The 20,952-nt window shown below is 38.8% G+C and overlaps 1 protein-coding gene across 2 annotated transcripts in view; it reads right to left on the bottom strand.

Moving 5' to 3' along the window:
* Window positions 1–20,952, bottom strand: part of ZSWIM6 (zinc finger SWIM-type containing 6) — a 111,732-nt gene that overhangs the window by 42,865 nt on the left and 47,915 nt on the right. For both annotated transcript variants that reach the window (XM_059833613.1, XM_059833614.1), the window contains exon 2: window positions 5,973–6,329. In XM_059833613.1, the coding sequence (XP_059689596.1) occupies window positions 5,973–6,329 (357 nt within the window). The remainder of the gene's footprint in view (window positions 1–5,972; window positions 6,330–20,952) is intronic.

Raw genomic sequence — 20,952 nt, 5'->3', positions numbered from 1 at the left:
TTGAAATAGGTTTTACGTCATGTACTTACAGTTAAATACAATAAAGTATTTATACTCAGTATGTAGATACAGCCATACATACTTACTCATGCTCTTTTACTAAAATTACTAAATTGCAATCTTAGCAAACAAAGTAGCAATATTGTGCACAACTTTAACACTGAACAAATATTTGTAAACAAGGTAACAGCCTTTTGTATTTATGGTCACAGTAGGTTACACGTTAAACATAATCAACTCCCAAGTTCTAAGAAGCAGAAGCATTTAAAAAAATAAACGCTTTGATCACTTACATAGCAATTTTAAGAGCAACTGCTTTCAAAATGAGCAACCACACTCAAGAACTGGTATTGTCCATGGAGAATTTAACCTTGAAAAGTAGAAGCAAAGCAAGGAGCATTGACTAAAATAGGCTAACAATTGCCTATCTTGCAAACTACTCAGGTGCAGATCAACAGCGAAATTTGGTTAAAACACCAGAAAGTAGTCTTTAAGGCAAACTGCTTCCCTGATTATTTTTTCTGAAGCATCACCAGAGTTGTCTTCAAATGAAACCATGCCAAATTACTCACTCATAGCCATACTGAAGATTTTTTTAACTTCATTTTATAAAAATCTTATTAAGTGTATAAATGAACTGTAGATCAGTTAAATTTTACTAAATGTCATGCCACGGCAGCATTAAGGAGAAGATACGGAAGAATGGTTAAAAATAAAAAGCATGACTTACTGAGTACTATGCCAAGATTGAATGGTCCCAGCTAGAAACCAATACTGCTGTACACTGACTCACAACAGAATAGTAATGTTATAAACTTAGTGTGCTCAGAATTATTCTAAACAATAATTACATAAACCCGAAGATCATAAAATTAATGATTCAAAAATATTATTATGCCTTTGATTCCCCAAATGATTCAAAGTTTAGACATAAGTCACTTCATCTTGTACTTAATTTCAGAACTCTTGGGTAGAACACCACCTGTTCAGCAGCACACAGCATCAAAGAAAAACAGCCACTGCTGTGAAGCAGCCAGTGCTAACCACAGAAAATATGAGAACAGGACAGGCTATAAGGACAGGACATGCTAAGTTGCTGCAGAAAGTTAATAAACCCCCAAACAAGTCTAACTTCCAAAAAATTCTCTCTCCCACCTGCACATACAGCAAAATGCATAAAATTATTTGCTGACAGTATCTAACCACTGCTGCTAAAATCCAGGTCTCACCAACATTATATAGCAATAAGTTTCAAAGTCTGCTTGTGTGTGGCAGATAAAGAACTTATCAGTACAGACTAGCATGCATTATTTTCATGTATTTTTACCTTCCATGTCTCAAAACAAAATCTCACTGTTTATTTTCTATGTAACAGATCTTAATGTTTATCTGAAAAAACTCTGCTAAAAATATGAATTTTTTCATGTTATTTTGCAGCTATCAATCTTTCATTTTATTTTACATTGTACTACTTATTTACTTCTACTTGGGTTTCTGACATTTCTCTAGTTTTGGCTAGTCTTGTTGTCACTTCCTTCCCAGATCTGGTTCACTAAACAATTCTCATAGTAAGCACTGGAGAACTTCACTTCAATCCTTCTTAAAAGGAAACTCACTTGCCATTTCCTACATTATTCTTTTGCAACTAGTCTTCCAATCAATTTTGCCAGTTTAAGCAAGGCCATATGAAAGATTCATCATTTTTTTAATAATGTATCTCCTTTAACATTAAACATTCCCTTTCCTAGTAGATTGGCAATACATACTATTATGTTGTTCAGCCCTATCCTAACCTACAATTTTCCACTAAAATCCCCATCATTTCAGTTAAATACACTAAGTTCATATTAACACATATTCACCTGTACCTCCAGATTGCCCTTTGGAACTTACAATACATAGGAACAGCACTAGATACTCTGAAATTCTCTTTTAAAGCAATTTTTTGGGTAGATGTTTCCTTGAATGTCTCCACTGGCACTCCTAATATATTTTGCAGATTAAAGTTTGCAGAGGATGTACCTAAATCTGCCTGGACAAATACAGAAACAACTACCCAGGTACCTCTGCTTTTAAGACAAACGTACTTAACTCGTTTTCTCCCATGTCCTCCCCTCTTAAACTTGAGTTCTTCTGCATGGGGTTTTGTACTGGCAAGTGACTCATTGTGAGTCAGACAATCAGAGAATGGGAGAAAGTCTGGAGAAATCCATATAGTTCTTCTAAGAGCAGATTGCAACAGCAGCACTAAACACTTGGGAAACAAACAGTACAGCTTAAAAGGGAAGAACTAAATTGGTTTGCTAGGCTGTCCTTATACCAATAGAAGGCAGACCCTTTTTCACTATGCACATAACCAATCAATGCTAATATGAGATTAATATGCAAACAGACCTTCCCCCTCCCCCCATCTTGCAGTTACTTTCCTATTTCCACTCAAATTCATAGGAACATATTTTGACCTTCCAACCCATTTATTTAAATGAAAGTTTCATACCCAAGAAAAGACAGATCCAAGATGACAAATGCAGCTGATGATCCATCATTCTGACTGTTCTCTTCCTAGCCTTACACACCTGCCAGCTTCCTCTGCTACAACAGTACAAACATTAACACTGAGAAAAAAGCCTCAGCTAAGCAGAATCCAAATCTACATCCAGCTTCCTGAGTCAGCATCCCCAAATTGAAACCCAATGTGAAGCCAACAGTTATGCAGTGCAGACGTCACGGTATCATTATGAATACCTACAGTTGTTTTCAGTACAGAAAATTAGACCCCACAGATCTCCAGTTTTGAAATCATTAGGAACATGTACAGCCGTAGCAGTGTCACATGAGAAAATGAGAACACAAAAAATCTTCTCAAACGTTAAGAGGTGCTTTTGCGCTCTAAAAACATGCAAAACCCTCTTGAATGTAATCACCACAAAGTGAAAATTAGCATGGCAAATACAGAAGAGGATTCCCAATAAATCACTTGGCTCTCCTGAAGAAGTTAGTGAACAGACAACACCTTCCTGCGCTTCTAACAGCACCCCCTTATTTTATCCTGCAGTGAGTCTCAGTCATGAGCAAGAAAGGATATTGCATCATTTGTATCCCACTAAGGAATTCCAAGGTATCTGCAATGTCAAAACCCGTGTCGGTGTAAGTCATTTCACTAGTTCCCCCTGTAACCTCCTTCACAAGGAAGGTGACCAAAGCCAGTCATAGAATGCTGCATAAGACAGAATTTTGAGCAAATGAACTATCCAATTCACCTTTTGTGAAAGGAAAAGTACTGCAGAGTTGTTCTGCCTCCCAAGCCAGCTCATAAGCAAGTCAACAAGACTGCTGTTGTCAGAGCTTGTCAAAGTCCTGCATCATTCTTATGTATGAATAAATAATATTCAAGAGCTGATTTCTTTTGCCTATTACTGGAAATATATGAAAACTAGAACAAGTACAGCCACCATGAGAGGAAAAAACACCATAAAAAATTTGAAGTTTTATATAAAACAACACTGAAATTAAAACACTGCTATGTAACATTGAAACGAATTTCCTCATCCAACTCCAGATTCAGAACTTCCCTTTGATCAAAGCTGTTTCTGGTGTTTCTGTGCCGGGTCTCCTCTTTCTTTTATAAGCAAGTTTTAGTAAGTTTTTCCTCTTACTTACTGTGCCTTCAAGCACTGTTCAATATAATTCCTCTTCAAACACTTGTTTAGTGAGTTTAAACTGTTCAAAGCAAGACAGGTCTACAAGACAGTTTTGTATTACAAACTGAGTATCTGCAGCACAGGGGATACAACATAGTGAATGGTGATCTTACGTTCAGCAATCTATGCTATTAGAACCAGAGATAGATTTCTTCTGGTTATTTTTCATAAATTAAAAGTAATAAAGTTAACCAAAAGAAGTCTAAGGAATTTGATTAAAGATCAAAATAACAGAATTACAGTATGAATCCCAGAAGAATGGTTACCTGCCATATAATCAGAGGAACTTTTTCCTTACAAGAATGCTGTAATTTTTTAACATTGTAAACAAAAAAAATCAGACCACAGTTTTATGGGAGTCTGAGCGGAAAAGCCGTTTATTTTCTTACGCTGCCTGGATTTTCTACTTCAGTTTTTGGTATTTTTAAGAAACACCAGCAGTCAATGAAGACATAGTGCAATCTCATTTACTAGGAAAACAGCAACATGTGGCAGAAACATTCTAGTTCTGTGTTTTAATATTAAACTACCCTACTCAAATTCACTGTGAAATTTCGTAGCTGATCATCAACTTATTTTTTTGTTTCCTATTATTTTTGCTATTTGGGCTGTGATATAAGCATCAAATATCTAAAAATACTTCAAATACTAATGAGTAATGACATATTTTGACAATAAGAAAATAACTGACAAAGACTAGCTTGCCTAATATAATTACAGACTTAATATTGATCAAGTTTAAGCACTCTCCACATCAGCTTGTCGTTTCTCTTACATTAGTCATAGTATAGCTAATACAGCCATATATAGCCATCATCTGCCCTTCCTTTTCTTTTCTACCCCTGCCTTCCTCTTTTCTAATCACCCTTGACTGTTTGAATCTTCTGTGCCACTTTCATACTCACCATAATTCTTCCTTCCCCTTAATTCCTTATGTTCAGGCTATTACCAACTCTCATGTGATACACGCCTTCAGCTTTCAACATCTGAGCATCTTCCTCTATTGCTTAATGCCCTGAATCCACTTTACCTTCCCTTTCTTTCCACCATCACCAGGCAGCTCTGCCAAACACCTTCTCATTACATTCCATAACAACTAGAGCAAGCCCCCCATAGCCCCCAAAGCCAAAAAAGAGTACTGCTCCTGAAATTCACCTCCTTGCAGCACCACGTGCCTGGGCCTGCCAGGGTCATGGGACCCTAAAGACAGGGGCTAGGCTGCAGATGAGTGCTGTTATTGGAAAAATTCCCATCTTTTGTCTTGCCTACACTGTATCTAAGACACATGATTTTCCTTCTCTAATATTAAGCAGCTTGGGTTTGTTTGTACTGCAAATTCTTTGGAACAGCGGTCATTCCTCTTAAACATCTAAGATACAAGAACTTTTCCTGTCAATGAACAAACAAAAAAGATATTTCTAGATATTTGGATAACTTACTCTTCCCCTTCAAGCTGCCCTTATGCTTACAGCTCTGGTCACCTTAGAGGACATTTCTATCAGGTGACCTTACAGGAACACAGGACTCTTAATAAACTAGCTGGATCACCTCAAACCCACAATTACCTGCTTTCAGTTCAGCAGGGTCCATAGAAAAGCCACCTCAGAAGCCAAGTCACACCCAGCACCCTTTAACAAACAAATGATGTTCGGTACAAGAAACAGAGCCATTAAAACCATGTACAGCAGAAAGAGCAGGAAAGATCAAGACCTTTGCTGATGCTGTAGGCTGCTGCAGCCCTAACAGGAAAAACGCATTGAAATACAGGTTTTATGTTTCTCCTGACTTCATATAGAAGCCAAATCCCAAAGGGTAATAAAAGTATATTTAATTAATGCCTTTATGCTTTGCCATTAAAACAATTACACAATGAATATGTGAGAAGATTAGTTCAAAAAGAACAAAATAACAGAAAGATGCCATTGGTAAATTGGTAAGATAGTTCCTTTAAGCAATGTGGCTATACAAAGAACACCACTACTCAGTTTTTCATAGCTGTAAAATACAAGTATGAAGCAGCTCAGGCCACTTACTAACAGCGCTGGAGACAAAGCTCATTGTTTATGAATTCTTTTCTCTTTTCCAGAAGTACTGTCTTCTAAACATCTTACAGCAAAGGTTCAATAATGGAACCCTCTTCAGTAAGCACCATAGAATCACAGAATAATTCAGGTTGCAAGGGACCTCAGCAGGTCACACTCCAGAATGCCACAAAAAAGCTCAAAACCAAAGAGGGAATGAAACAAAAGGAAGAACAAGTATCACACTCACCATGGACTTGATTGATTTCTGAATTCTGAGAAAGAATTTCATCTGCTAATTTTTGAGCAGTTGGCAAAACTTCGGTGTGGTGCACTGTGATCAAATACTGTACAAATTTTTGTAGTTGGTCTCTGTTCATTTGAAAGAGTGTCTCTGAAATGGGAAGATGCAGTTTGACCTGATCTGGCTTGCGGATCCGGTATAAAGAGAGTGCCACAACGTGGGCACAGTAAAATATGTCCTTGTTTCCACAGCTACAGGTCACTGAGGTAATCTTGCAACGATCAAAGCTGATAGCTACATTGCAAACAGTTTCTGGCTCCGATTGCATTGCAGGCTCTGTCACTGTGCCACTCAAGTGGAAACCTGTGGGGGGAAAAAGATTATAATAAGTAAAACACTATCTCATTATCCAGAACCGTTCCTTAATAAAGTAAAAGTCTTCATCTATTTCTGAGAAATGATGTATCTTAAAGAACTTGCTTTAATTACAAATATAATTAAACCCTTTTTCATACACACCTTTTTCATCACCAATAAAATCAAAGGGGGGTAAAAAGCTAGTTTAGTTTACAAGCCGTCTTTGCCATTCCATCACAACATTCATAAAAGTTTGACAGTAAGAAAAACATTTGATAGCTGCATCTGATTAAGACCAATATGAAACTCCCAGTACTTCAGCAAGTTGGCAGCAATTTTCCAAACCCCCCACCAGGGAGTCTGCAGCACCTACCAACAAATTTAACCATTCTCTCAGTAAGTAAGAGGGAAGTAGTGCACTCTAGTGGCACGAACCCAGGTTCTTGTCTCAACTCTGCCACTGACTCACTGACACAAGTCACTTAACCTCTTTACTTTCATCTGTCCCACCACTGAGCTCATGTTAAAGCTCACCTTCACCCAAGCGATCCAGTAGGACAACTACATTTGTGTAGCTCTTTGGAGATGGAAAATGCTGCAGTTACCAATACACAGGAGATCAGATTTACAATACTGAATGAGACATGCGTGCACTGTTTCAGAAGTCTGCATTATGGTCCTGTTTTCCATTCAGCATAATAAAGCACAGGCAAAAGAGCTAGGTTTTCTTGTATTGTAAGAAGGTATGGTATACCATAAGAAAGATGTTCACTTCAGCAAAGATGCCAGTAGTCAACACAGCACCCTGTTGAATCGGGTCTCAAACTCTGAAGATCAGACCTAAATCCACTTCTGTTTGCCCAACATGAAGACCCAGGCTTAGCTCTCAATACTGTATCACTGAATAGCAGAATCTGGGGGTTTCTTTTGTATTTTACATAAGCATGACATTGATTTTGGCTCAAGCATTAAGGCAGAGGCATAGATACAGGGCAATACTACTAAATTTCATATGCTGCACCAACTATTAAACTTAGACAGTGCATATAAAATCTGGGATGGACACTACGAGTAAGGTGTTACACATTAACTATTTATAATGGAAATAATAGAAACCCACACTTCTTTAAAGTCCAGAACTGATTTAGTATTCTTGAAATACCAGAAAGTGTATTATAGGAAGCAGTATCACATAAAAATTAAGTGGAAAATAGATACATAGCTCTAGTCCAAAAATGTTTTATCTCCAATTGTTTTAAAAAAGCTCTTCAAGTTACAGGAAACAAAGAGGAAAATACCGTTTTTTCCATTTGTTTACACTGTACATTTCAGAGCAGGTTGTGTACTCAGCATCACTATTTGGATTACACTCAACTGTCGTACTCTGATACTCTACCCTGAAGAAGGTCATATGCACACACTAACCTCAACTTTAACTGGTAAACATCCTCTTGCAAAGTAGTTAAGAGTTGAGGCTGAAGAGGCAATAAGCTGTAAAGTGCACAGAGAGGAAGGGGAGTGGACGAACATGCCCAGGCATACGTGGTATTCTTGCTCTTGTCTCCACTCAACACTTGCACAGAGAAGGTGAGTGGAATTGCCTCCTTGCATCATGAGCTCCTCCTCTGCCTTTCCCTTTGGTTTTTAAGTAGTCACGGCATGCTCCTCTTGTAAGTGCCTTCTCTGAAGAAGAGAGGCTTTGTTAAAGCTTAGCCAGCTCTATTTATTTCAGGTTAAATTCCCAGGAAGTGAAAGTTGGATTGGTGGTCCCACAGAAACTGCACAGGAGGAGATTTTTCTTTTTGATAACACTTTCTTATGAAGCATATACATAAAACTGTCTCATCTATGAGCTGAGGAAAAGCCTAACGCTTGAACACTGAAAGGGCCTGATGCCACTCCTTCCTATTCTAAGTACTTGAACTGCTATTAATTCCAACAGAAAAAGGCCAAATGAAAGATTTTCCATTAAACTGATTTAGAAAAGCCCAACCAGCTACTCCAACTACATTATCACTTTGAATTATATACTGACAGATTAAAACATTCAAAAAAGTTAAAATCTTCCTGGAAAGATGAATGTCTCCATAAGTATTTAGAATTAACAGCAGGCCTGCCTTTAAGTCCCTACACTGTTCAGACACAAACACAGCTCACAGCTCCCCCTCCCTCTCCACTGAGAGTTTTTGAGAATTCATGTTACAAAAGCAGCAACATTTATAAACAGAGAGTCTGATCTAAACAATGACAGCACTAATACAGTCAAGTTACCTAACCTATCCTTCTTACATTACAGAGGGTTTAAAGAAAAACATCAGCTCCCTTTGCAGGCTAAAATGTAGAAGCTCTATACTAACTATGCCACAATGATGTATTATGCCTGGTAATTATGAAACACTATTTTCCTCCTCTTTTTCTCTTTGTGTTTTTAAAGAAAAACATTGTTGTTAGTAAATACGACCTTTAAAGAGCTTTCAACACACCAGAGAAAAGAGATCAGGAAATTTCAGCTAGAAGCCCTGGTAGAGCTGTTATAATTTAACCTAGGAATTCAAATGCCACCTTCTCCACTGCCTCCAACACCGCAGAGTACTCAACAGGGAGGCAAAAGGAATCACCTGTGTGGGGACTCGAAGATAATGCCATTTCACTAAGATCCAAAGGAGCATAAAAAGTCTCTTCACCTAAAAGCTGCAAGCCCTCACTCCTAACAGTTACTTCCCTTCAAAGGGAAAATTCCTCTTTTACCCAAAGTTACAAACTTTTGCTGGAAATATTTATCCATTCCAAAAAACCCCAAGAACACTAATGTTTCACTTTTAAACTAAAAAGCTCATTCATTATTATCTGAAGACAACAAAAGGTTGCAGCCAGAAAAGCGTGTGTTTGCTACAGAAGCTATTCATAGAGCAGGCATGTTTCATCTTTTTCCCTTCAGCTGCCACAGTTCAAAATGTTTTGCTGTTTTCAAACCAGCACATGACCAGTAATTCAAGCGCTGCTGACATTTTCAATGTGCAGAAGCTTCGCATTCTGCAAAAATGCATTTAGAAATGCAGTTGGAGCATTAAGACAACGTATCAAATGAAGCTCTTTTACAAAGTGATTTTGCTTCTGTTGAACACTCACCTCAAACACACCGCAAAAATTATTTAACAGCCAAAAAACAGTGTTTTCAGCTGCCATACTTTTGGAAGGAGACTGTGCCAAGTGCCATCAGGAGGAAAGCATTAAGTCAGTGGATTTTATAAAGCAATTTTTGCCAAAAACTGTTTGACAGCGTCCGATCCATTAACTAAAAACATTCTGGGACTGTAAAGCTGCCTCATAAATAAAAATTCATATTACTACAACGTAGTATTTGCCAGCACAAGTATATATGCTTATCATAAAAAATAAATACTTTAGAATAAAACAAAAGAAACATCAAACTGTAAGGCACTAAAGAGGAGAAATGACAGTGTCATGCAGAGAAGCAGCAGGTCAGCTTTTAGTTATTCAAGTCAAAAACAAATTTTGAAGTAGTCAGTTCCACTAATCCAATGAGATAAGCAGCAAAGTTACTGCACTAAATAAGCATCAATGACATCTCACAAGCCTAATTCATTTCTACTGTCACCCAGTGTTACAAAGTATCTTCCTCAATATACCCAAGCCCAGAGGTGCATTTTAAAGAAACACAGACCAAAACGAACAAAAACTATCAGAACAACAAGCCATATAAAATGCTGGGGGGGATGGGGTGGGTGTCACAGACATCGAAATTATGCTGATATTATATGGTGTTGCAGTTCAAGGAGATAAAACAAGAGTACAATACAACTTTAAATTAACTATAAATAGTAATTCAATCTAAAATTTTAGACTGTTGGTTTCTTTTCTCTCAGTAATTTAAAATTCAAAACTCTAAGATGTTCCTATAGACACAGAAAAAAAGAAATTAAAGAAAAAATATCTCATTCAAGGGGAGAGTCATTAATTTGTGATTCAGTCAACAATACAGCAAGCTATTATGGAGTGAAATTTATATGAAAAAGTAATTCAATAAACTTTTTAGCTGCCTATTCAAAAATACCAATAACATGACATCAAAACAAACACATTACCAGTTTAAAAAATATCAGGCTATTCTTATGAGCATACAATAATAGTACTTTAACAAAATATATTACAAAATGCAAACCTGCATTGCATATATTAAAAATATATCTACACTGTCAAGAATTCCAATGGTTAAAGAAAATCACTTTTAGTTCACACTTGCAATTGAAAGCTTTGATTGAAATGCAACCATACATCACCACTGGGTATTGTTTATCCTTTACAGAAAACCTAAAAATGTCAAACTGGATTACTGAAATACCGAAAAGCTTAAAAACGGTGCTTTTGAATAGCTTTCTGCCAGGTAACTTGAGAACACCATACATGCTTCATCCACTGTGCACACAGTATCCTAAAATTAGGAAATATGCTACCAATTGTATTTGAAAGATGGGTGTGTTCCTTAACATTGATCCATTGACCCTTTTTCCAAGAAGTTTACAAGAACCATACATATACTCCTAGTCAGGAAAATGCATGAGCTGTTTTACATTCACAGAAGAGGCTAGCAAATGAGGTTGCTTACAGACAAAAAGGAAGAGCTTGTTCTGGGAGCTGTGGAGTCTTCAGTGTTCAACACCTATGCGGGTAGCCTCCCCCTACATTACTTTACATTGGTAATCAGAATCATACCCTCTATCTTTAACAGTCATTTAAATTAACTTGTAGGCCTACCAGCTAAGATTTATTTAGATTAATATATTACTTGGCAAACACATAATCACTGTGTGGAGTGAAAAACACCTCTGCTTAATCTTGCCTACCAAACAACAACAAGAAATGCTTATGGAAAGTAGTTTCCAACTATGCCCATAAGCTATTTTTTCATAACTTAGATCAGTGGTTGCATTTTTTTTCCCAAGACAAGCAAAAGTCTAAACCATGTTTACCTCATTCAAATTGCCTTTTAAGAAGTGGTTTTCCTTTAAGATGGCAAGGTAGTATCCTACATTCAATTCTGTGTGAACTTTGGAACACTCTAAAAACAGATAAACAACACACTTTGCAATTATTATGAAGTTAAAACTTTGCATGCCACCACTCAGCCTGAAGCTAACGTTAACAGCCTATTTATAAACCAGAGAAAACACTGATTTAAAATGGAAAATACTTACCCATAATACCTTAAACATGCCAGTACAAAGGTAATGAGGAGTGGAAAAAAGAAGATTAATTAACAAGAGTAGCACATAAGATGTTTACTGTGTGTAATGAATGCACAGGGTATAGAAGACCTTACGTTTTGAGAGCACTGCCACCTAGAAAAAATTGTCATTACCACTGTACCCAAACACAAAGACAATAGTCAGGATTTGATATTTTGGGACTTTTGCAAGCAAGAGTGAGTGGAAGTAGCATTACATAACTCCACACACACACTCCACTGAATTTGGAAGTTCACTACTGCTGGCGCACATCCAAGAATGTAACGGTGACAGCACTAGTGACTTGAACAGCAAGATTTATTTGCCCCAACACTGTGAATTCAACAGTTGCATTTTAAAAAAGTCTTCCAGGACTTCCTTCAGCAGCGCAAACCTTCAAGTCTGAGAACTGTTCAACTAATTACATTCATTAGACAAAGGCCTCCAGGAAGTCCTCAAGCCAAGCTTGGTCACATATCTGCTGCTCAAAAGCAGCCACTTACCACTGTGATCCAAGCAGAGGTCATGGATGACTGTGGATGGAATACATCCATCCAGACTACTCTTCCCTAAAGAGATGGAAAGATTGTTCAAACAGCGAATAACACAGCAAAATGCCTCCCCCTGCCCAACAGCCACATAAGATCTGGACTGTTAAGATAGATGCAGGCTGCAGCAGCTCATGCTGTCTGGAGGTGGAGGCATTGAATAAAACATGCACACCATAAGCATGGCCTCAAGGGTCTCTCAAGGTTTCACTGCTATCCCTGTGGTTAAACAACTTGCGACCCACTCCACAAGAACCCTATACAAACTACAGAATGACGTTCTCACCAGCATGGCTCACAGCCTTGGATCACATCTCTGCAAAACCTGAAAGTCATCTGCACTCCAACTCATTTAATACGGATATAATCAACCTCATTTTAGGTGTCTGTAGCATCAGCTTTGTGGGCAAAGCAAAAGCAGCAAAATCTTGGTGTAAATAAGAGATGTTAAAAAATGCCTTCTGGACAGCAGTAATATAGAGGTCTAACACAGTGATGCTCGAATTGTGATCTAGGATGCTGTGGCAAACAATGCTTATGGCTTACAAAGCAGAAGCAGAGCAGAAGCAGACAAGTGTCTTCAAATAAAGGGTTAACATAGTGCAAAGCATTCACTAGAAGTGTGAATGCTGACTGACTCCTGTCAGGTCAAGAAGGATAGCAATCCATGGCTGCAGGCCACCCTCTATCAGGTACAAAATCCAAGCCTTTCTGTTAGTTTTTTTGGTGTTTTTTTGGTGTTTTGGTGGGTTTGGGTTTGTTTGTTTTTTTTAAAGGGCATCAGTTCAAAACAAACTTTGCTTTTCTATACTACGAGTTTAACAGCTCCTCTCTCAGTACAACATATTGTAAGAGCACCAGTAAACAAAATTTAAAAGAAATCTCAATGTGAGCCTGGAAACCCTGAAGCTGATGGGCAGAACAGTATAGTTTACTGACAATTTTTCTAATATACCCTACAGATCATGTGACAGCTATTAAAAAACAAGAATGCCAAAGAAATTATAAGCTTTGCAGAATGTGGGCAAATTAACATTTTATGATTTATGACACATGGAACATAGTAAGCCTCAGACTTTCAAGGGAGACTTAATAGGCTATCTGAGCTGAGGGAAACTGGCTGTACCCATCATACAGCACCTCGCTGCAGCGAAAGTGTGAAGTGGGAGTCATCAAAACTACACTCATGCTGAAGAGAAACTGGAAGTAAATTCAAAATGAAGGGTAAGGAAAAAAAGGTAATTAATACTCAAGGAAGTTGCTAGAAATGGAGCTACTCCAAAATAATTGAGCTTTTAATAAACCACGCTGCCAAGACCATCCAGCTAATGTACACTAAAATGTTTACAGGTGAATTGTTATTGAATATAATGTAGGCCAGCATCAGGCTCAAGTTTACATTCAGCCATAACAAAGGCTGGAAACAAGAGATTAAGACATATTACTGATCCACATTCAAGTTTTGGTAAACAAACCTTCACTCTGCTGGTAAACTTCAGAGGCCCTTGTTTTTTGCAAAGGGAACAGACTGAGACAGCAGGATGTGCAAACAGTCTGCAGGGATCTGCATCCCGGGAACACACTGAGGGTACCCAAGAACAAGGGCTGATTACAATCAGTCTTCAGAGGATCAGTGCAAAGACATTTGTTGCTAGCTTTTAACGAGGAATTCGCTCTACTATGTTGAGCAGAAGCTGGCATCCCTCCTGAAGGAAGCAGGCAGCAGAGAGATTCACCTGATAGCCCAGGGTATCTATGTCCCAAGGTGATGCCATTTCAGCTTTTACTACTAAGTTTTCACATCACATTTGCAGGTTATGCTTGCTTACTACAGCACAAGTGTGAATATCACAAATGGGAAAGTGATTGTAAATGAGGAAGAGCAACAAAACCAACCAAACTCCTCCTGCTTTCATAAAAATATCCTTAAAGCAATACAACAAGAAATAGGCTGCTCTTATATTCATGAAAGTAAATATTTAGAGACTATCAGTTGTTTTAAGCAACTTAAAAGATGGCTTGCCTGTCAAACAGATATCATATGGTCATTTTTTAAAGTTACTATTTACATTCTTATTGCTAAGAGGAGAAATTTTCTATATTACATGCCTACAGTTGAAGGTTTACCTTCAACTAAGAATCATCTATCTCCACCAAAAGGAAGTTACAGGAACTGAATCACCTGAGACTGAAGAAAACCTCCAGCAAGACCTGCTCCTTTTTAAGGGAGGGGAAAAGGAAGAACAGTCTAAAAATTTTTTTGTTTCAAAATTTCCCTCCGCCAGTCCAACCACATCTCTGCTCTTTCCACACTCTTTATTGCTGCTACCACATGTCCTTTGCTTACGTCACACAGGCTGTATCAGCTTCACTTTATCATCTTCAACTTAATTTGTACAGTGCCTCTGTAAGGCTCCAACATTGCTCAGCTTTTACACATAAAGCATGATTAGCAGCAGTTGTCTACATGGCTTTTCAAAGACAAACTTGTATTGGGTTTGCATGGCAACGTTTTGGTAGCGGGGGGGGCTACAGGGGTGGCTTCTGTGAGAAGCTGCTAGAAGCTTCCCCTATGTCTGATAGAGCCAATGCCAGACAGCTCCAAGACAGACCTGCCACTGGCCAAGGCCGAGCCCATCAGCCACGGTGGTAGCACCTCTGGGATAACATATTTAAGAAAGGGGGAAAACAACTGCGCAACAGCAGATGGAGAAGAGAGGAGTGAGAATATGCAAGATAAACAACTCTGCAGACACCAAGGTCAGTGAAGAAGGAGGGGGAGGAGGTGCTCCAGGCGCCGGAGCAAAGATTCCCCTGCAGCCCGTGGCAAAGACCATGGTGAGGCAGGTTGTCCTCCTGCAATCCATGGAGGTCCACAGTGGAGCAGATATCCACCTGCAGCCCGTGGAGGACCCCATGATGGAGCAGGTGGATGCCCGAAGGAGGCTGTGACCCTGTGGGAAGCCCACGCTGGAGCAGGCTCCTGGCAGGACCTGTGGACCCGTGGAGAGAGGAGCCCACGCTGGAGCAGGTTTGCTGGCAGAACTTGTGACCCCGCGGGGGACCCACAATGGAGCAGTCTGTTCCTGAAGGACTGCACCCCGTGGAAAGGACCCATGCTGGAGCAGTTCATGGAGAACTGCAGCCCGTGGGAAGGACCCACGTTGGAGCAGTTCATGGAGAACTGTCTCCTGTGGGAGGGACCCCACGCTGGAGCAGGGGAAGAGTGTGAGGAGGAAGGAGTGGCAGAAACGATGTGTGATGAACTGACCGCAACCCCCATTCCCTGTCCCCCTGTGCCGCTCGGGGGGAGAGGTAGAGAAAATCAGGACTGAAGTTGAGCCTGGGAAGAAGGGAGGGGTGGGGGGAAGGTGTTTTTTTTAAGATTTGGGTTTATTTCTCTTTATCCTACTTTTCAAAGACAAACTGAATTCAGCTAACATAGGCCACAGAAGAGCACAGAGCTTCATCAGAAAATGGGTGAAAGCAAGAAGGTAAAACCTTTAAAAATTACATCCTGCTTGACTCATTGCTTTACCATCAGGAAAGACTACTTTCCCATCCTCTTGATCAAACTGCCACTATTTTTTAATGGTAAGTGGATAAAATCCTAAAAAGGAAGACAACAGCAATCACTGATACAAACTTGGGAAGATATTTTAAAAAAAGATTAGAAAATTACTACTTCCCAAAAAGAGCGTGTCTGGATTTCCACAGCCATACTTAGAGTTTGGGGAAAAGCCAGCACATGATGTCTGAAACACAGGCATCCTGCAGTAAAAGGTATTTAGGTCATTCCAACAACACAAAACATTTAACTGATTGAGTAATTTAAGATTGCACTCAAACAGTTCAAGTTCAAGCTATGCAAAAGTGCAAGCCAATATAAAATTTTGAAACTAAACTGACCTTCCAGCAGGAAATGTTACCCTTGGCCTAAAAGAGGAAACTGCCACTCCAATTTCCATTACCAGTTGTGGAATAAATCGTTTTCTTTTGTTTAAAAAGGGGAGGAAAAAAAGAAGAGATCAATGCTGCACTTATGCCAAATGAAAAATGACATTAAAACTCTCAGAAAGTAAGGGAGACCCTTTCTTTATGGCCATGATTCTATTCTTCCACTTGTATACTAAATAGTCACAAAGACTTAATTCTTAGCATTTACAAAATATTTTTGTTGCTTTAATTTTTTAACAAATGTTTGTGTATTACTGCAAAAGTGAGGATGTTCACTAAACTTTGAGAGGTGCTAAGTTCATTTCGTACAGTAAATTTTACAAGATAAATGTTTTCAGCAACTTCCTCTGGTCACCAGAGCGTTACAAGGGATTCCAGCAAAAATAATGAAGTATGATGTAGTATTCCCTGACAAAGCAGCAAAGAAAAAGCCACTAAAACCATAGTGTTGAAAAGGTTCCAGGATGAAAGTCTAAAAAACCACCAACATGACAAGTGAGTCACCCTGGCATGGCTGAAGCCACCATCAGGGGAAGCATCTTTTTTCTGGCTGTCCAGGGCCAACTGCAGTGGAGCCCCAAATGCAGACTGGAATCCCAAGAACTACTGTAATAACAATAAAAGTGTTTTTAAAAGGTCATGCAAAGGTCACATACATCAGAATATCCTTGATAACAGTGGCACACAGCCTAAACCCACACAAGTGGACATATTATATGAAATCAGGTTCTTGTGGTTCAGTTTTTCCATACTGTTGCTAGGCTAGATCCTCATTCACTTCTCGCTAATCCAATTATTCTGATGAAACCAAACCAATATACAGTAGTCATGGCTAGTGTATCCCATTGTCAAAACTGGCTGATGAGGCTTACCATACTAGTACTCCTCCATATAGACATGCACCACCTCTTTCCAGACATGGGATGCAGAATGAATAGGCTTCGTGTAAGAAAAAAATGGATTTCCAAAGGCCCAGGCAACTTCGAGTGTAAGTAGCTCACATCTTTTTATATTTATAGAATACAAATATCTGTTAGTTCAAACAAAAAAATTATGTATGTTCCCAGGCCCTAGTTTCCTGGCATCTCTGATTTCTAGGAGCTGCATGCACAGCAAGCACTGATAATAAGTAAGGGTAGTTGTGTGCAGGTGGGGGAGCCTGATGTACGTTCTTCTACAGACTAAGCCAATACTAGCACATTCAGAGCACACAGCTTTTCCTCAAACAATGCAGGTAAGATTAATATGCCATTTCCTTAAAGCAGTAATTTAGGAGCCCACCCCTTCCTCTAAAGCCACACAGTAATTCTGCTTGAATGAGCAAGGCATACCATTCTTCCTTGCCAGAGCCAAGAAATTCTTAGGAATATTTACCTCTCACCTGCGGCACCCAGAAGTTTAACAAGCTACAAGTTATTCTGACTGTTAAAATCAGATTCTGCACAGTATGTTAGTACATAACATGTTATCCAAGCTTCTATTAACATACATAGGATTGAACAATAAAATTCAACATGAGATTTTTTTTTTTAAATTCATGCCTCATACCCAGAAAATCATAACTTTCAAGACAACACCACAGACTGAGATAGTGAAAAGTTTCGAAAGGCAGGGGGAAGAAGGAAAAAAAAGAACTGCACAATCAAGGAAGCAAAACTTCCAGGACAAATTAAAGAAAACAAACAACCTAAGGAAGGAGGACAAATTATACAGCTAAACACAATCTAATTCGTCATTTAGATTTATTAAGCCAAGTTACCAGAATTCAGCATGCTGTGGTTTGGCCTCCAGGCCAGGTTTTACAGTACATAAGCTGTTAGACTGAGGACCTGAACAAAACCATCAGCTTCTGATAACTTATCTATACTACAACTATTAGCATTTGTGATAAGCTGGTAGGTGGTATACTTGTGGAAGTGTGGTTAATGCCTTGTTTTGTTAGCTTTGGTTGCCTACTAAAATAGTCAAGGGTTAGGCTTGCTCATGCACACAAAACCCAACCCACAAGACTAAGTACACTGCTGACTCATTTTGTGACTCAAGGTTGTTTATTAATTTGACTTATCTCAAACTAGACATTGGTCTTGTAGTGGTACTAAACCTCTTTTTTGATGCAGGTCTTATGCCTACAGGTCTATCTTTTGCAGTAAGAAAAGGTTCTCTGTGCTCTTAAAAGTTATCTTAACCTACATAAACATAATCAGGAGAAAAAAATGAAGACCATTCAAGACTCTTGAAGAAAAAAAACAGATGTTTATACAAACTCTGAAACAGATACAGGTAAAGAGAGAGGGTAACCTTTGCTGTCAGAAAAGTTGAACAGGAATCATGCCTCCAACATCAGTTGTTGATATTATTACTAATGGTTAAAGATTGTTTTCTGTCTTAGATTAAATTAAGATTAAATTCAGCGACATACTGGAGTACTACATCATACCATTGTCACCTGCCTAAGATTGTGTTGTCACAGTGCACTTACACAGCAAGACAGACAAGATTACATATCAATTAGTTTTTGGTGTTGCCCAGAATACTCAGATTGAAAGACCTGCTAGCATTTGAAGTAGTTCTCCATATCACAATAAGAAAGGCAGAACAGAACAGTTAAATTCTGTATCTAGCCTCTGTTATGATGACATAGAACTGTAAACTGAAAACTGTGCTTTTAACTTTCAACATTGTCAATATCCCAGGTCTCATCAAAATAAACTGAAATACCTCAAAGTCAAGCCCCTTACACATAAGATCACTGATTTATTTTCTTTATACTTTAAACAATTCAGAAGACATTTAAAGTATCTAGAAAGAATGCTCTCAGTCTTGCCCCCTGCAACAACAACCCCATCCCTTTCTGCAAATCTCCCCTGGTCTGAGTAATTTGAAGGAAGCAGCTGGGTACTGTAAGAGAGTTGTCTTCTTTTTAAAATTAAAAAGATGCCCCAAAAAATCCATCCATGCCCTCTTCAGTCAAATGGGATGGAAGAGAACTGTTTAACTAGCATCATGTTTCCAGAAGGCCGACTATGACTTACATTTTTTTTTTCTACTGAGAAATGGTTCAAATAGATCATTCACTAGACCAATGTAGATTAGACTACATAGCAAGGATTACTATTCCCTACATCTGGTTCTTCCTGTTTACTTAGTCAAACAGGAGGCTTATTCCTCTGATAAGGAGTGAGACAGATACCAGGAGCTGCAAACACTATCAGTTATTTCCTTAGAAATCTGCCTTTCCTCCCTGCAGTCTGAATCTCTGGATAAGAGTGTGACAGATGTCCATATACCTCCTGCCCTTCCTAAATTCTCCAGGCAAGACTTAGAAGTTAAGATTCACTGACCTAGCTTGGTCCTAACAAGCAATGATGATGATTTAGGGTTAAATGGGGTCACTTTCCTACATAAATATTTGAACATCAGGCCAACTATTTTCAAAATACTTTAAAAACACAGAATAATATCAGTAATGAACCTGGAATACCCAAAGCTTGTTGGCCCCTGCTTACTCAGCAAGAAAACCCTGTTTCTCAGCAAGAAAACTCCCAGTTCTCACTTCTCACAAGACAATGCCCATGAGATGTGCGAATGCCAGATTCAGTTGCTAGCTGAATCTTCCAATCTGTGAAATACATTAATTGGATCAACAAGCATCCTCACATGCTCTGAAAGAGGGATTAGATAAAACATTGCTCACCTTTTCAGTGCCAATTCTCACGCATGCTTTCGCTTGGTTTTATTTCATCTGTTGATTGCACCAAAAAAAAGTAAAAAACAAGACATCCACAACCTCAGAAAACGCACCAAAACCTATCACCATCTCATCCCTGCAAGGTGCACTTCACATGCCTGCTTGTCTGTTAGCAGCAGTAATTCCTCAGTTTGCATACAAAGTAACAGATGAGCATCCCTCTTTATGAATTTACCCCCAAGAGCTCAGAAATGTTGCTCCATTAAAAGCACATCCCAGCACATCCTGTGGTTTTGGTTGCTGGCACGGTCCACCCCTACCCTGATCCCCTCTGGTCTCTCATGGACTATAGAGCTGAGATTAGCTATTCATTACACGTTAAGAAGTCTCGCATAGAGCAGCACCCTGCTGTTAAAGACTGCTACTTTACATCGCAATTTCACAACTACAGCATCTGCTACCTTACTAATATGTATATTTAATGCCACTGCATAATGTGCAGAATTATATGCTGTTCATTGCCTGTTTGTTCAAATATTACGTACTCTTAAGTAGCATTATTCCCTCTGAAAAACAGTGTACTTTTTATTACGCTTTCTCCCCGGTGTTCTCTGTAACAGAGCCCCAAATGAGCATCTCGTAGACTATTCTAGACCAAAAAACCCCAGGACTCAGGGTGAAATAACCAAACATGACAATCTTCTGGGCTGCAACTACCAATATAATTTAATTTCCTGGGTCTCACTCCCCAGTCTATAGTTTTACATTGTTTAGATACAAAGGGAAGTGGAAAGGGACTCATATCTCAACAACTGGTGGGAAACCTACTCCAGGCTGTTCTTGCCACTGGAAATGTGAATACTTGTATCAATAGCAGTGGCCTTTGCAACAGATTTTATTCTTTCTACTAGAGGACACTTGAAGCAGTAATATTAAGTTCTATTACGTACAGTTATTAATCATTTTGTTCACAATAGCAAACTACCTCAGAGGAAAGAAATAAGAGTTTTAAACTAGAGAAACAAGGCTTTTGGAGTCAAGTGTTGGACCAGCATATGTAAGATGTTTGATGTCCTTCAGGAAAGACTTCAGTATGTTCCCATGCCAAATGTCTTCTTAAGACAGTGTCACCAATCCTCCCTACACCTAACTCAGGGGAAACTGATTATGAACATGGCTACTCCAGGTGA

The sequence above is a fragment of the Gavia stellata genome, chromosome Z, assembly GCF_030936135.1.
Source record: "Gavia stellata isolate bGavSte3 chromosome Z, bGavSte3.hap2, whole genome shotgun sequence".
Lineage (NCBI taxonomy): Eukaryota > Metazoa > Chordata > Aves > Gaviiformes > Gaviidae > Gavia > Gavia stellata.
The sequence above is the reverse complement of the archived record's forward strand: the minus strand, read 5'-3'. Positions and strand labels throughout refer to the sequence as shown.